Source organism: Temnothorax nylanderi, unplaced genomic scaffold (genome assembly GCF_030848795.1).
Source record: "Temnothorax nylanderi isolate EJ_2023f unplaced genomic scaffold, tnyl_v1.0 TNYL_tig0044_pilon, whole genome shotgun sequence".
In the NCBI taxonomy this organism is placed as follows: domain Eukaryota; kingdom Metazoa; phylum Arthropoda; class Insecta; order Hymenoptera; family Formicidae; genus Temnothorax; species Temnothorax nylanderi.
In genome coordinates, this window is record NW_027249106.1 from 1,207,049 (window position 1) to 1,223,991 (window position 16,943).

General features: G+C 42.0%; 1 protein-coding gene across 1 annotated transcript in view; it reads right to left on the reverse strand.

Annotated features, from left to right (window-relative positions):
* The window catches only part of LOC139771831 (uncharacterized), a gene marked incomplete at its 5' end in the record, with an annotated part of 111,836 nt that overhangs the window by 15,736 nt on the left and 79,157 nt on the right, over window positions 1-16,943 (reverse strand). The window contains one exon of the mRNA XM_071704918.1: window positions 5,099-5,232. Within this exon, the coding sequence (XP_071561019.1) occupies window positions 5,099-5,232 (134 nt within the window). The remainder of the gene's footprint in view (window positions 1-5,098; window positions 5,233-16,943) is intronic.

Genomic DNA, 16,943 nt, shown 5'->3' on the forward strand with positions numbered 1-16,943 from the left:
CAACACCCTCCGTCTTCCCATCGGCGCGGCCCCCCACAGGACAGATATCGTTGCTTATGTCCTTGGCGAAGTAACTTTCGAGCCAGTTACGAGTTTCAATTCGATTGTACTCCGTTGACATTTAATAAAGGTAAATTCAGGGCTCGCGCGCGGAGAAATCGCGATCTCGCTAATTGGATAACTAAATATATGATAAGGAATTTAATATATACATATATCTTATAGAAATATCTTTAATATATATGTGTATATTCCAACAGATGTTATCTTAACTGTATAGACTTCAGAGATTTATATGTATTAAATCTATAATAACTTAAACGTACTAAAAAAAATTATGAAATAGAAAATGTGTTGTATGTTTCGATTGTTAGAATTTTTAAAATCTTGATTCAGAATCTTAATGATCTCGACTCATTGTCAGAAGAACAAACAGGATATTATATTTGAAGCTTTCATGCATAATTATTCTTGAATGCTGTTTAAAAATATTTTTATTATAGATGGAAATAAACGCACGGATATTTTTTGACGATATTAAATATCTATTAGTTAGTCATTACTAGTTATAATTACTATTTTTATTAACGAATAATTATTAATATTGTTAAATTAATTGTGTTGAATATAATCATTGTATTTAGAAAACTTCTGGAAGCGCGGGGACTTATTTCGTTACTGTTTGCTGTTTTACATTTTTAGTTAGGCGAGGAAGTACGAAAGACCGTGCGAGAGCACGATCGATCGTCGAAGTAACGCTCGCAATTGCTGCACCCTTAAAACGGGGTATAGCTCCCCCAAGCAGCGCTCCCTTGCCCTCACTTTCTCCTCCGCTTTTCTACTTCTCTCTGTTTTCGCTCGAAACACATGGCACGAGCAAGCCGGTCCTCATGATTTACAACTGTTGCTCGGCAAATTCGATTACGATGATTCTGGGGTACTGTGCTCGAATCGCAGGCGGAAAGATCGTTAATGCCGCATAGCCATTCAAGAGCATCTACGTGGACTAATTTTTTTTCAAAATATTATCCTATTTTTATCAAAGATACAACAAGTATTCCAAATTTATCATTAGAGCTGTCGGTATTTAATGATAAATTTGAGAAATACTTATTCTTATATATCAAAAGAAATCAAAAGAAAGATTTTACACGAAATTTACATATTCCATTTCCGAGAACGAATCTCCGTTAGGGCGACGCGACGGTTTCTCTGATTGCGTAATTGTAATTACTATTTACACATATTGGTAGTCGCGTGAGTGACAGCGGCACGCACGTCTCGACGCACGCACGCGTGAGCTTTGCAAACTCAGAGTCGGCAGAATAAACAGCGTATCGGCGTTCAATCGCGCGCATGGCGCGTTAACATGATGCACCCTTTGTGCATCGATGTCATTATCATATGGAAATTGTTACGTTCGCCGGTTTTACGCGCGTATCGCGCCGGGGACACGTCGATTTCGCGTTCGTTAACGCGTCGCCGTCGCGTCGAAACTTCATCGGTCACGAATCAACATTCGTTCCATACGTACACGGGGAATACGCCGTGTAACAATGTCATCGACGCCGGTAGAACGGATGTGGAGTTCGGCGGCACGATTGTGCGCGGGACGAAGATTAATTTCCGGCAAGCGCTCCGAAAACGGCTCGCTTTCATATCCGCGAAATAACACGCGTTTGCGCATCGATCTTCGCGTAGCTGCATCTTCACGTCTGCTTTTACGTCGTTTATACTTTAGCAAAATGCTGCGTTTCGAATTGCAATACGAGTCTTTCTCCTCGGATTCATATCTGCCACGATTGGAATTTTATTTTGTTATATTTTACCATGTATCGGTCGGATCGGAGTCTCGTCACAAATCTTCGATCGACATTTATATCAGCCTGTACAAGACAAAAGCTACAAATTTTATGTAAATTATAATTTTACATTTTACAAATTTCTTTAATCAATATTTTTAATTATCATCTTTGTCAATCTTTAAATTTTGATTAAAATACTGACTCAATATTTAATTATTCACTTCGATGTTGCTGAATATACAATTTACTCGACATAATGCTTCCCTGACTACCTTATTACTTATTCTAACAATTTATCGAAGAAATGCCGACCGAATAAATGCATTTTCAAATTGCCTGTCCGCGTGAGAGAAAATCCGAGAAAATCCGAGAAGCGAAGAACCGACGCCGACGCCGACGTACGTGCGCCACGCGAACAATTCTCTCTTACTTTCCATTCCCTTCCTCCTTCGCATGTACGTACAGCTATTTAGGTTGCATTGTTCCTACGTGTGGTTAATAGGATTCTCTGTAGCGACGTACCGAAAGGGCGAAAGGGCTTGGAAAATTCAATTTCGTGTCCGACCGCGTAAAAATAATGCCGCGCTCTCACTCTCACGGGCCGCTCGTAAAAAGCCGCTTCCAGTACGAGGGCCGCATTTTTAATTCCCCGCGATCGCGGCTAGATTCCACGCAGGGAACGCACCGTGGGAACAAAAGATCACGTTTAATTGAGCGGTCGTAGTGCGCGTTTCGAGATGCCGAAGCCCGGAATTTTAAGTATCGTCCGGCCCGGCCGGTCCGGCCCTTTAAGTCCTGCGCTCTTATCGAGAAGTGCTTTCGGCGGACTACCGTAGAGAAGAAAACACTTGGGTCCTGATTTATGTCGGCGATAGGAAGAAAGGCAAAAATTCATGAGAAAAGCTGCCGATCCGCGACAATACATTGCGTTTATAATTTTTAGTGAGAGATATCTTTCATTTTGATGTTACATAGGCAAACATTTCCTCGTAATGCACGTCAAACGATTCAAAAAGCATCTATTTTAAGTGAATATCTGCAAATAACATATACTCAGAATATATATGGAAATATATTAAATTATATGAAACTAATAAAACGCCTTAATAATATTAAAATTGAAATTCGGCGATATTTAATGTTTATCGAGATTAAATCGGACATAAGGAGTGACGTAAGAGACACAAAAGGGAAGCGAGCAGACGCGTCGCAGCGTGCAACGCGTGATTATTCATTCACGACAGCGCAGCGTAGAGAACCGTCATGCCGACGTATCCGGCTGGTTATAATGCATCATGTCACGTTGCACGCTGTAAAACAGGGATATCAATTTGCCGTACACGCATCGCTCATGCGTGTTGCGTGGTGCGCTCGACCGGTGGACGGGCCATTTTTCCCTGAGAGCCGCGTGTACAGAACGAATAAGAGCCCACGTAGATCACGCGAAGATTCCGAAATCCCGTCACGGTAATCCTATATGTTTATTTTATTCCACTCACTAATCTTACGTTTTTAATCCCGAAATTATTACATGCCTACGTCTCCATTTCATTTCGTGAATTTTTAAATAACTGATAGAGTTCTGAAATAAGAGCGCCGTTGATATTTTAGTTCGATTATTCGTATGCAAGTCTGAACGACTATAGTTGTTTTGCAATATTCCACATTGAAATGGTCCACGATTTTTACAGCCAGTCGAATTGATAAGCCCGGCCGTCGGTCCGCCAGTTTAATTTCTACGGCGTGTTATTGATTCCCGGGAAAAAGAAGATTCCTCTTTTTTTTTCGTTCGATGGTATCGAGTCAAAGGACCGCGTTTGAAGGGCTTTCCTATCGTGCACTTGGCGAAACGAATCGTTGGTTTTGACAGAAATGTACACGAAGGCCTTCCTTCGTGATCAATGTGCGCCAATCTATCGAATTATTCGGCAAATAATCCGCGTATACATATCGTCTCGACGATAAAGAAATCCATTTATGTTCGCTAACAACGTTTCTCCGAAAGGATTCGACGAAATCAATTCGAATACTTTATCGAGATTAATAGAAGTATTTATTTGAAAAATATTTCTTTGAACAAAGCTACATGAGATGAGATTCTTCTTCTTTTATACCGAATCAATGAAACATACATATCGCAAAATTTAATACATTTACAGATCTTTTCGGAGAGCAATCTGTAATTTTTTGATCTGTGGCTTTCTGGTCCATATAAATTTCTAGTTCCTAAACTTGACGTTCTTAAATTAAAGCATTTGTATAAAATATTAAATATAGCGTATCTAACAAAATAACTGTTGACAAAAAATAGAAATGTTTCTCAATGCAAGACCGTCTCCGAAACATATGGCGGAAGCATATTTTCATATCGTTAACAGCTTTCAGAACGAAGAAATATTTTTCGTTTAAGAATCTCGTTAATCGACGGTATCAAGAGCCCTTTTTCATTCCAGACGCGCGGTATCGCGACGATGTTTCGATATTAAATCGGAGCAGGGGAGGGCGACAAAGGCATAAGGAGATTGCTATTTAGATGGGCGAATCGGAGGACGTTATGAACGAGGGCTAATATCGATGATTTACCATTGGATTCGTTGGTTATTGCGTGGGAAACGCGCGCGCTCTCATTATTTATACGTTACACACCGGTACTTTTATACTTATGTATCGCGCACAGGAAATAAAATGCCGTCTGCACGGCCGCGAATGAAATAAGCGATTTTCACGAAGCGGAGAGGCTGCAAAAGAACGGGAAGAAATCGATTTCGCGTGCTACACGACGGTCTCGAATTATTGGCGGAAACTTCGTAAGCCGATTTGAAGTCGCGATCCCCTTTCGCTTTCTACTTGCGTTACTCGCGGAAAAAAAAATCAGGAAGAAAGAATGAGACTTCAGACGCGTGTATCTTTCTAAAAAAATCGCATTTTTTGGTATTAATTTTAAAGTTTATATCATATATGTATAATTTTTAACAAGAAAAGAGTTAAGTTAGTCGAGTTATAAACATGTTCGAAATTTCAGTCAATTAAACACCGATCTAATGAGTATAAGTCATCTAGGAAAAATTATTAGATTAAACCGAGTGATTCCTTAAATCCGTTCTGATAGAAAAATTGTCTAAAGTATCCTAAGAAGACGTAAAATATATAGAAAGAGGAAAGAGCCGTGAATATATTGAAGATTTATGTCGAGGAAAATCAGAGGGAAGTGAGATTCTTTACTTTGATTTAACAATCTTCACTACTTTCGTCGTGTTCTCTTTCGGAAACAGCTAAACTCTGAAATCTCTCACCTGGCCAGTTCTCTCTGAAGATGATGGACTCTCGAGCGTGCTCTTTCAGCCTCAGCCGTAGCCTCGCGTACTCGAGCTTCGGCCTCCATTCGCTGCCGGCGTTCTCGTTCCACATCTCGTTGCGTGGCCTCCCTCTGCAACAATTCGAACGTTGACATTTATTAATGACAGTACTGGATAGACGGAAAAAAAGCGAGGGGGAGAGAAAAGGATGGTAATTAACGTGACGATGGAACGACGCGGACGATGCAAAATTCAGCGTCGCGCGCCGCTCTGAAAAAATCGGCGTCGTTGCGACAGTCGTGAATAATGAATCGGCAATAATGACGTCGATACGAGCAATCGCGCGTCGTCGAAAGGTATCGCCGGCACGAGTGTGATTAATTAATGGCGGATTTAATAAAGTGTTCGCAGCGTCGCGCAACGGGCACGCCAGTTGCTGTGTTATTCGTTGTTCGTTTCGCCGGAGGGAGGATGGAAACGTTAATTGACTTGTAATTAATCAGCGCGCACTCGTCATAATTTATTCGTGGTAACGTGCGACGAGCGGCATGATTAATAAATCATCGTCAAATCATTCGTGCTTTTCATTTACTCGATTGGGAGAGAAGCGATCGAAATTGTCGGCGAACAATCGGTCAAATTTTTCGCGACGACCGAAACCCGGGGTGTAATTATATTAAGTCAAATTTTGCTAACAAATATTCCACAAATAAAAATGGGAATAATTTTTTAAGCAAAGTTAAATATGACTATGCGTGAATAACAAAGTATATAGCTATATATAGCTATTATTCGAAGATATTGAAGTAATAAATGAATAAGGACACCATTTGTGCACTGTCCAAATAGTGATCATTTGGTACATCATTTGTAAAACATTTTCGAATATTACTCGAGCAATTTCTGTATTATTTAGTTAAACAACTAATCGGATAGGCCACTGCAAATAACGGACAATCGTTATCCGAATAAATTATTCAAAGGGAACTGTGATCCCGTGCAATTCTTTCTAGGATAACGCCCAACTCTGGTCCGTAGTAAATCTGAACTCGGCGAAATTTACCGGTGCGGCGGCAGCGTCTGATCCTCGCTGGCGAACCCGGAATCGCGAGTACGAGCCGGGGAAAAATGCGCGAGACGACGACCGAAAAAGCTCGTCGATCTTCGGATCGTCGCGTCGGGGCAGCGGGGTAGGAATTATTCATGAATTTAAATCGAAGCGCCCGCGCCGCACGCCACATTGATTGCGCCTTTCCGGATCGCGGGCGAGTCCCGGCCGCCGGCCGCTCTCCAAGTGCCATCAATAATTGTACCGGACCAATGTGCCGAAAGCAGTATTTCACGCGATTTAACCCGCCGGTAACCGCGGCTATCTCGGGACCGGCCGTAAATTGTCGTTTGTCCCGACTGGGAAGCCCAGGAAGGACGAAGTTTCGGAGATGTGGTATGGGATAATATATATAATACTCTTAGATTTGCAACGGTGGCGATCGGCTTTAGAAAAAAGATTAGGATGATTAGATTTATGTCGAACCCTGGACACGTCTACTCATTAGGAGACAATTGTGTAAATTTTTGAGAAACAGAAAGAGACAAAATGACAGTAAATATTTAAATTAAAATAAACGTTGGTAATTCTGATGAGAAAAATAATAATTTAAAGTAAAATTAAAAAATAATGTTGGCTAAATAAAAAATGACGATTAAAATAATGACCTTAGAATAATCTAATAATCTCTAATAATTTCAATGAATTATGTTTCTCGTCAAAATGAGCATTACTCCTTTCTTTCTCTTGAATAGACTTTTGAATAGACGATAGATTATCGCATTAGACGAAAATTTCTATAACGAACATCGTGTTAATATATAATAGCGCAATGTAATATCCATTACAATGCAATATACAATCCAATGTATCATTTATGATGCACCACGATGTCTGTGACGTCGTCTAATATCCATAATGTTATATACTTTTGGTGCACATACCTTCGTATTTGTACGAAGGTTGCCGATTTTTCTTGGCCCGTCGCGTTTACAATCGAATTCGTAAAAATTCCGCCAACGTCGACGGATATCGTCGCGATCAAGCGTAAGTTCGCCGAAGAAAGGACTCCGGTGAATTCGTGAACGTGAGGTCCAAAGGGGAGATATCGAGGAATACAATCTGGTAAAAGCCGGGCTGACCGCCACTCGCGCGCGGAGGGTTTAAGGAATGGCCGGAGCGGATTTATGGCAGCCTTAAATCCTAACGAACGCTCTATTCCACCCCCGACGGATCCCCCGCGACTGCTTTCCATCGAGAATGTCGTATTTGCGAGGTTACTTCCACTTGAAACGCGATTTCGGTCGTCCCGAAAAATTCGCGAAGATTTTACAACTCGAATCGCGAAGGCAAGCACCTTTTCCGTCGAATTCCGTCAAAAGTCGTGATTTTATGACAAGTGTACTTTCCACTATTCAAAATCAAGGAAGCAGAAACGAGGACATTTCCACACTTGTGCACGGAACAATAGAAAATAGTTAAAAATTATTCTTTTGCCTGAAATAAATTTAGTGATACATACATTAAATATAAAAACTAAAATTGAAAAAAATTCATAAAACAGAGATCCATAAATATTTTTTTACCAATTGAATATAGAAGCTTATCTGTTCCTACAATATTAGATACATGTACTGAAATTTAATTTAGCTTCAGAGATTTTGTAATACGACCTTATTGCTCCACGTGCACGATATCATGAGACAACGAGCTCTCGGCCTCACCGAAAATATCGAATCGAGTTTAACGCCAGAAAACTGATACGATCTTCAAAGACACCCCACAGAGAAACGTACGCGCGTCCGGATAATCCCCCTGCAGCGAGGACGCACACGTGCGCAACGCAGCTTCATTCGAGACACGTGCAGCGGGAAGATGCGCGAAAAGGTTCGCTTAATCAACGGGCTGGAGCTGCATCATCGAGACCGGCAAATAATTAATGAGGCGGCGACATCCGAGAATCACCGGTCGCGGAAAGCGCTTCTTAATAATTCATCGCGAGTGAGATCCCCGACCGGTGACTCGTCGATCGAATCGCCCGTCGCTTTCGGGCGAGCACGTGGTGAGCGAGGTGCGAGAAAGGAGGAGGATACGGCGGCAGGATGAGGACACGACCGGGGGCTGCGCTTCTGGCCGGGAGCGCCTTTCGCTTTTCCGCCGGATTGATAGCTGGGTCACGTGCCTGCGATCCCCGATACCCTCTCCGCGAACACGACGAAGGAGTCGCGATAAATCTTTCAGGCCGGCTCGCTTTCGCACCTCCGAGTATCGTGGTTCGTCTCCACCCGCGAGAAGTTACGAGGATATAACAGAAGAGCGGATCGCGAGGTGGAGAGAGCGAGTACAATAACACAGACATCCCCTTGATTCGTTCGCGTGGAAGTAGCTGTAGCACAATCGTTACTCCAGTTTCACCGCGGAATTTCTTTGTTTAGTCCGGGCATAAAAATGTTCTGCCAACAGAGATATCGTGCGTTTTGCTATTGATTTTGTCTCGCCGAAAGGTAAATGACACCGCAGATAATGGTTAAATAATTTCCATCGTGACTACGTATCTCGTAGTACCTCGTGTATAAGTTACACAAATTTTGCTTTACAATAACTGTCGGTTATATGATAAGTGAGTTTTTATCAAACGGTATAGAGGTAAAACGCTATAGCAGTCAAAAGTTCGCAAATACAATGTTTTCTTTCATGATGGAATAAAAAGATTTAGAATAAAAAGTTCGCGTGTGTTCAGACATTTCTGATTTCTGATAAATAACAAAAAAAATTGGCTTAAACGTGATGTAGGGTCGTTGCGATTTAGGGCACGTAGCTTTGTTGATAACCAGCACGTTTCGGATTCGGTGTCACCGGCCGTCACATGGAAGTGGCCGTTATCAAAGCATGCAGCTGTTGTGTGCCGTCAATGCATTATATCGCACAATATAATGCGCTGCGCATTCATGTCAATAAAGCGCTCGGAAAAGTTCGCTCGCTGGACACGTTTGATATACATATGTACGGAATGCTGCCCGGAGTTTCTAGGAAGTTGGTATTGAACGCATGCATGAAAGCTCATTTCTATATGTATAGTTTCAGAAATAATTTCATATTATATTTAAAGCTAGTTAAAATATAACAAAATTATTTTTAAAACTATATGGAAGCTAGTTTAAAGCTAATTTAAAGAATAGAATTAGAGAATAGTAAAGTTTTTCGGCAATTAGATGCTTGCGAGATGGTTTCGTTGCTATCTATAGAGATCTAACGAGTTCTATTCTGAGGTTCTGTTCAATCTTTCACTCGTTAGCATTTTTATATCTATATTATTTTTGTAATATAAAGAAATTAAATGTATTATTATTTTATGTTGAATAATGACCATTCGGATTCAATAGTGATCATACAAAATCCGCCTTTGTGGCGAAACTGCAGCTAAATTGTGCCTGCCGATCGACGAATTCGTAAAGGTCACGAATGCGGGCGAAAGTACGCGCGAGTGCGTGAATGCTTCATTCATCGGCAACGAAAGAACCCTGTGAATGGCAGTCTCTCACGAGCGCAGATATCTACGGGCAGATACCTGCGAGCGTTTTTAATGGCCCGTGAATTTTCTCGTTTGCCTTTTTCTTCACCCACGTGTTTATCACAGTACCATTCATTCAGTCTCCGGCGCCGTATCATTTCTGCTCTCGAGCTATTATTCATTCCTGAATAAGCGCTATCGTTCGGTTATCTTTTACTATCGATAGAATTGTTTGTCTTCGCGTTTATCGATATATACAATAATTAGGATTATATAATACTCTGTAATAATTAGATCGCATCATACGCGTGGACGTCATATTATTACTTAATAATCTTTTTAAAGAATCTGTTTATCGCATGTATCACTTAGAAATTTTCATAAGAAGATTCAATTTTATCTCCTTAGTTTTCAGAAATAAGTAATAAGACGAAAGAAGTATCACATGACCTATTATTAATATTCGCAAGAGATTCCTCATGCAAGTTCAATATTTTTAAAAATCCGAACGAATTTTTCTGTGCACGCAAAGAACGCCGCACGCCGATCTTCCCTCGCAGATCTCATTCACGGTGCACGCACCGATGAGAAGACTCATTTCAAAAGCCACGTACGCGTGTCGACCCTTGAAGCGAAGAACTCACCCTGCTCTGTTTAGTAAGATTGGCGCCCATCGGCTGGCGATTCTGTGTCGTGGCGCCGACGGCGACGTTGCGACCACGCACGCCGTCGGCCGCGGGACATCCCCCCGGTCCTGAGGGTGCAGAGGGGCCCACCCCTCTCGCGCCCGTTCCCCAACTCGGGTGCACTCGCGCGGCCACCCTGCTGCTGCTATTGCTGCTACTCGCCGGGCCCTCCACCGGTCCCTTTATTATAAGTCGTGGCAAGCCACCCCTGTACGACAGTCCTTCACCGACACCACTACCACTACCACCACCACCACCACCACCACCACCACTATCACCAACGACGACACTACCACCGGTAACACCACTATCGCTGCTCGTACTAATACTACTGCAGCTGCTGTTAGTGTTACGACTATTGCCGTCGCAGCTGCTCTCTCGACCGGCACGACTACCATCGACAACGACGACCGCACCACCCTCCTTCGTCTCCACCACCCCCGCGTCTTCCACAATCGACTCCGGTACCTCGGACGACAGCGCGAACCGTTTAACGCTCTACCCCTTAGAGCGATGTTGTCGCAGCTGTTAGTAAATCGTCGCGCAGCTGCCTTTTAATTGTATCTCGAACTCGCGGGATGAACGGAGTTTCGCAATGACGCGATTAAAAATATTCCCGAGTAATCCTTTCCGTGCTTGCTTAAGTGTAGCTACTTGCTTGCCTCCACGAAGCTTGTTCGGTTCCATCAAGTTTGCACCGAGCTTGCTCATTCACTCAAGTTGCTTGTCAGGCTTGCAAAAGCTATTCCAGGGTCGCGTTTACATCTAGGTCTCTCGAAGCAGTCCTTAGAAGATACGTACAAAAGATATATCACGAATTTTCGAGGTAGAGGATTCCGCGGGCCCGCATCCCCGCAGGACTAAGGCAATGCTTCACGTCGATCAAGCTTCTTCGCGTCAAGGACGTCAGAGAGACGTTAGAACCACCCGTCACGCAAACACCGTCGAGCGTTCGGTCATCTCCACGAGTCGAGGAACATGTCCCTGTCCCCAGGAGAGTCTGCCACCTTCGTCCTTCTCGTCCCCGTCAACTTCCGCTTCGCACTTCGCCGCCGGACATGTCCCCCGCACGCTCGATCTTCGTCATCCGAAGAGCGCGTCGCCGACTCGCATTCTCGTGTTCGCCGCCGAGTATGCCGAGCGACAGCAAGCGATCCACGTCGTTATCGTCGTCGTCGTCGTCGTCGTCGTCTTCGAGAGGAGCACGAAGAGCCACGTCGCGCCGCGACGCTTTCCGACCAACTGACGAACCCATCCCCGTCGTCGTCGATTAACCGGCCGGCAGCGGCGGCGGCGGCGTCGGTGGCGGTGGTGGTAACGGTGGTAGTGGTGGCAACCTTCCCTCCTCTCTTCATCCCCTTCGCGTCGCCTCTGACTCACTACTTACAACCCTTGTAAGCGCGACCTCTCGCGCATGTGCACGATATGCGTTCGCTTACACGAGGACTTCCGGTTGCACGTTTGCGCGCTGATTCGCGTCGTCGTCGTGCCGAGACGGACGTGTCTGGCTTGCGAAATTCTCGCGCGAAGAATGACAAAGATATGCACGAAACGAGATTTTTTGCAAATTGCAAATTAGAATTTTAGAAAATAATGCCAGAATCGCATATTTGTCTCATAACTTTCATATTCATATTCTTTTCAAGAACAGCAAAAGTAATATTATATATATGATATCAGTATATTAGTATAAACATAATATTTTAAATACATTTTATATGTAATAGCTGTGTACATCGCTAATTTAAAATTGCAGAAGCGTTTCCCTCGCAGGAATGCCGTCCAAACAAATCCGACATTCGCATAACGTTCTTTTCCACGCTCGTCTTTCATTTTTTCGCGGAAGTCCCCTCAATTATTCGTCGAGACATCGTATTCGGAGCGATCGCTCAAAACGGAATGTCATGCAAATTCCGAGCTTCTACCAAATTGCCCCGACGGGCATCAACATTCAGACGACATACCGTAGGTCGACTGCGGGACGACCCTGTATCGATAATACCGCGAGAGAGCTCGCGGGGTTCGCCTTTCATCCCGCGCGCCTACGGTTAGTCGATGGCAGAGCTTTCCAATAAACGGGAGAGATCTCGGGCTTTGTGACTGCCAGAAGATAGATAAGGTATGCCGACGGTAGAAACGGGAGGGTCTCCTCGATAAGGACCTGCCTACATCTCCCCGAATCTTCGTCCCGGCCGCGCATATTAAATTGTTCGCTTCACAATGTCGACCGTCACCGTCGGTCCCCTTCTATCGACGACTTTTCACGATATTGGCAACCTGTTAATATACTTTATCGAGTGATTCGTGGAAAGTCGAAACAAACGAGAATGTTAAGTCACGATAGCGAGTCACGATCACTGTTAGCAGAGACGTTTTATACCAATATTGGGGGAATTGAACGATCAATGCTGCTCTGGTTTAAAAGCTTGGAAGGGTGACGTTATGTATTTAAACGTGTGAGACTTTCACTTTTCAACTTCAAATTCTATAAAGTTACAAAGAGATTTTTGTCTTATAAAGAATTTCTTAAATATTTTGTAAATATATATAGTTTTTAAATGTTTCCCAAAAAATTAAATATTTGCGTCGACATTTTTTTCAATACAATGAAGTAGATAAATCTAGAATGTATCATGAGAAATCGTAATTCCAACATTTTCATTATTATCATCATTTTTCTAGTAAACATAAATACTTTTTAAATACTTTTTGTAATGCTTCCCTCGCGATGGAAACTGGCAGGAAAGTTGCATAAAAGCGCGAAAAAAATCGATAGCGCTATTCCGGTGACGACCAACCCTTTCGTCGTCGTGGGGCAATCGTCGTTTCCCTAATTAATTAAATCGCACCCCCGTGTGCTGTTCCATGCGAGCTACGGTTACGGCCGGAGCCAAAGCATCGGTTTAAGTTTGGTTGGCTCAATAATTACGACGAGACCGGTAGTGTATAATTACAACGGATATGTTAATGATCGCGCTTGCATAATTATTTAGGATCCGACCTTCGACGCTTCAATTTGACTGTTATTTCGACATTTTGCGGAAACGTATAATTACATGTATAGAAAAATAAATAGTTATATATACTACAAAAAAGAAAAAATACGTACACAAAAATCTCAATCAAATTTTTCTAAAAATAGAAATTGGTCATTTAAAAAATTTAAATTCGCACCTTTACTTGTGAACCATGTCTGCAGAAATGTTACGGGATTATCAAGACTATGATCAGACAATCGAGAACGACATGGGCCAGTGGGAATTAGCGCGATTTCAGCCAGCCTTCAATTATGACTTCGTAATCTCGTTTACCTCCATGCGTTCGCCTAATGAATTCATAACTTCGATTGGCCCGTAATATCCCTTACAGTTGATCCGCTCTACGACGTTTTAAAAGTGATTAGAATCGGCGCACCTAAACGCGAGACGATGAAGAGGGGACTTCTCTCGGAAGTTTCGCACGCTGATTTTACGCGAAACACCACCGCCGCCGAACCGCCTCAGTCTGCCGCTTCCGCCTTCGCGAGTCGACCTAGCGTGGTGATTTATTCGCGGCGAGATCCGCCTTCGAGGACCGTACTTTCATTTTTAACGTAATGCGAAAAATATTCAACCGTCGCGGCGCTTTGAAAAAAAATTCATAGGGCGCATTAAAGGATGCGATGGTCCGGGATACATAAACATGAGGGATTATTTCTCTAACGTGCGCGGAAATGGTGCGATACACAAAAGGGGTTTGCATTAATACTGCTCGTAGTGATCGATTTCTCTTGCTGAGTGGATCGCTTGTAAAAATTCATTTTATTTCGTACATTTTACAAATTTCAGTCGGTTTGTTTAATTCCGAAAGTAGTAATCTCTATGTATTTAGAGATACCTGATATTTTTATAAAAACTACATCGCCTGGTTCCTATGCAATTTTAATGTTCAACAAGACAATAAAAGTTTTCATTTAATTTTCCGTAGTTGTTTTATTTTAACGTCTCCAATGTAATTACATTCATTGTAGATTGGTCTTCGTATCTTTTCAGCAATATATTTTTACACGTTGCAATTTAAATTATTTCAGTGTAATAAATCTCAGTTTTGACGATCAAGAGATATTTTCATCGAAATGGGGAAACTAAGGTTAGAAAAGTTTAGCTCGTGCATTAGAGGATCAGGACCCCGTCCGTGTTTCTTCGCTTTCCTTGTTGCGCGTGTAGTTGCGTGTTTGTTCATGGACTGCGCTATTTTCGTGGTGCTCTCGAAAGGATGTCTATAGGGGTGGATTTCGCCATCCCCTATTAACCGTCCCTTCCTTTTTAAGCACACATACACACATTCGTGAACGCCGACCATGTCATCTTCGTACATAGATAGCAGAACACATGTATATACATGGTGTTTCAAAACTCTCTCGAATTTACTTTTAAAAATATAAATATTTAATTAGATCTTTACAATTTCAATAAATAATTTTTTGACAAATTTGAAGTCAATTTATCCTTGGCAAATAATTCTAAGTCACTTATTATTTATTGGGATTTTTCGATATTCGAAATAAAGTTTTGCGCAAATAAAGAATAAATTTCTCTTGAATTTAAGTGAAAAAGTTCTGTTAGACGAACGTACCTAATTTAATTTTCAATAAGCCTTTCATTTTCAATCGATATTCATTTGCAAATAAGATGTGTGTCGAAGCTTTGATATTCTAATGAAGGCAAAATCGATGCGTGAACAACAGTGATCGATCATTAATTAAGATCGGAATAATTAATGCCGGAACACCCTGTAGACAGACGACGTACACGGATATGTGCCTTTACGGCAATTAGCATGCATCCAACAGAGCTTAGGGATCGCCGGGGGTGTCCGAATAATCCTGCGTGATCTACGCGCGTTTCCGATACCCATATGCAGTGTGCTTATGGTACCGCCTGCACAAACTCCCTAATACAAACCCCCCTGTATACAAGCGGCGGGCACTCGCATTATAGCGCTCGCGGGAGGGAAAAGCGGATGGGGCTTTTGAATAATTTGCCTCTCCCACAGGGAGGGGGGGCAGTGGGAACTGGACACGGCTTTATTTGTTTCCCAGAAAAATCGACGATCCACATCGATTAAACTATCGTTTAATCACTACTCCGGATATAACCGAACAAGAGGATTTATCGTCGATTCGGGAAATCGCGATGCACTGGCAAAGAATGCAACGGTATCGCGATGGTTTCTGCTAATTAAATCGAATTTACGAGGCAAATAGGTCACTATGAATAGCGTTTAATTAGAGAAAGTTACGAAGATATTCATTACTTAATAAAAGATATCATACGAATAATATCATAAGCATTTGTAGCCCATATAATAATAATAAAATTAATAACTTGATATAAAATACTGCAAATGTTTTCTTTACCTAAGTATTGGATTTTTTAATTAATAATGTAAATTGTAAATTATAATATTATTTCATAGAAATAAATCATATTTTTTTAAAATAAAAAATCTTATCGTAATAAATTCAACATAGTAAATTAAAATATTTGTATCTTTAGCTGCTTTCTGTTTACTGACAAAGTCGACACAAGTGTCGTTCTGTCTTGGTTACTACTTGGTTATTGAAAAAGCCAAAAAAGATAGAACGTCGTTTGTGTCGACTTGTGTCACTAAATGGAAGACATCCTTTTTAATCTATCTTCAATTTATTCGATTTGTTCATTATACTAAACTTGATATCTGGAAGATATTCCTGATTTATCTTGAAAATTTTAATTATCTCCCAACGCGCGACTCATTTGTACAAAATGTAATCATTGAGAAGCAGAGATTCCAGATTTACCTACGGAAATAAATGCTCGGCAATATCATCTGTATTGGTCTGGCAAAGCCGTGTGAGGTTTGCAAGCACTCGCGATGATACGCGGGTTTTCGTGTCAAATATCAAGCGCGTCGCGGTATGTATCTCAATGTCAAAGCGAGACGTGAAAGCACGCAACGGAACACGACGGAGCAAAGATACGAAGTCTGGCAGGAGAAGAACGACAGGGGTAGCAGGAGGTAGAAGTGGTGGTGGTGGTGGTGGTGGTGGTGGAGGAGAAGAGGAGGAGAAAGAGAGACGGAGGCGGAGTCTTGATTTAATATTCCGCATGAAGGACTCTTCGCCGAGAGCTTTTACACGCTCGACGCGAGCTTTTCAGCGTCTACCGGAATATGAACAAGAAACGGCACGTGATGATAACGCTGAAGAGCTTTACGTTACGTTTCCCGCATTGTATTTAGACGAATGCGAAAGAAGAAAACGCGGCGGATAGTTCGGGAACGATTTGGCTATTTCGGTAAATCAAATCGATATTAACATAAGTTCTTAATATTCGATATTGACTTTCACTTATTAAGATAATTGTTATCATTATTTTAATCAGTTGAAAGAATTTAACTGCTAACGCTCATTAACTTTATGTGGTGCGTTTCGAGTTTCGTAAGCAATGAATCTTTCGTCAGATATAAAGACGAATATCAGACCTTCCATCTCCTCATTCCTCTTTTCTTCTCAAATAATAATGTTCATGTCACGTTCGCGTCAGCCCCCAACAGGTAAAACATAATCGTGATCTC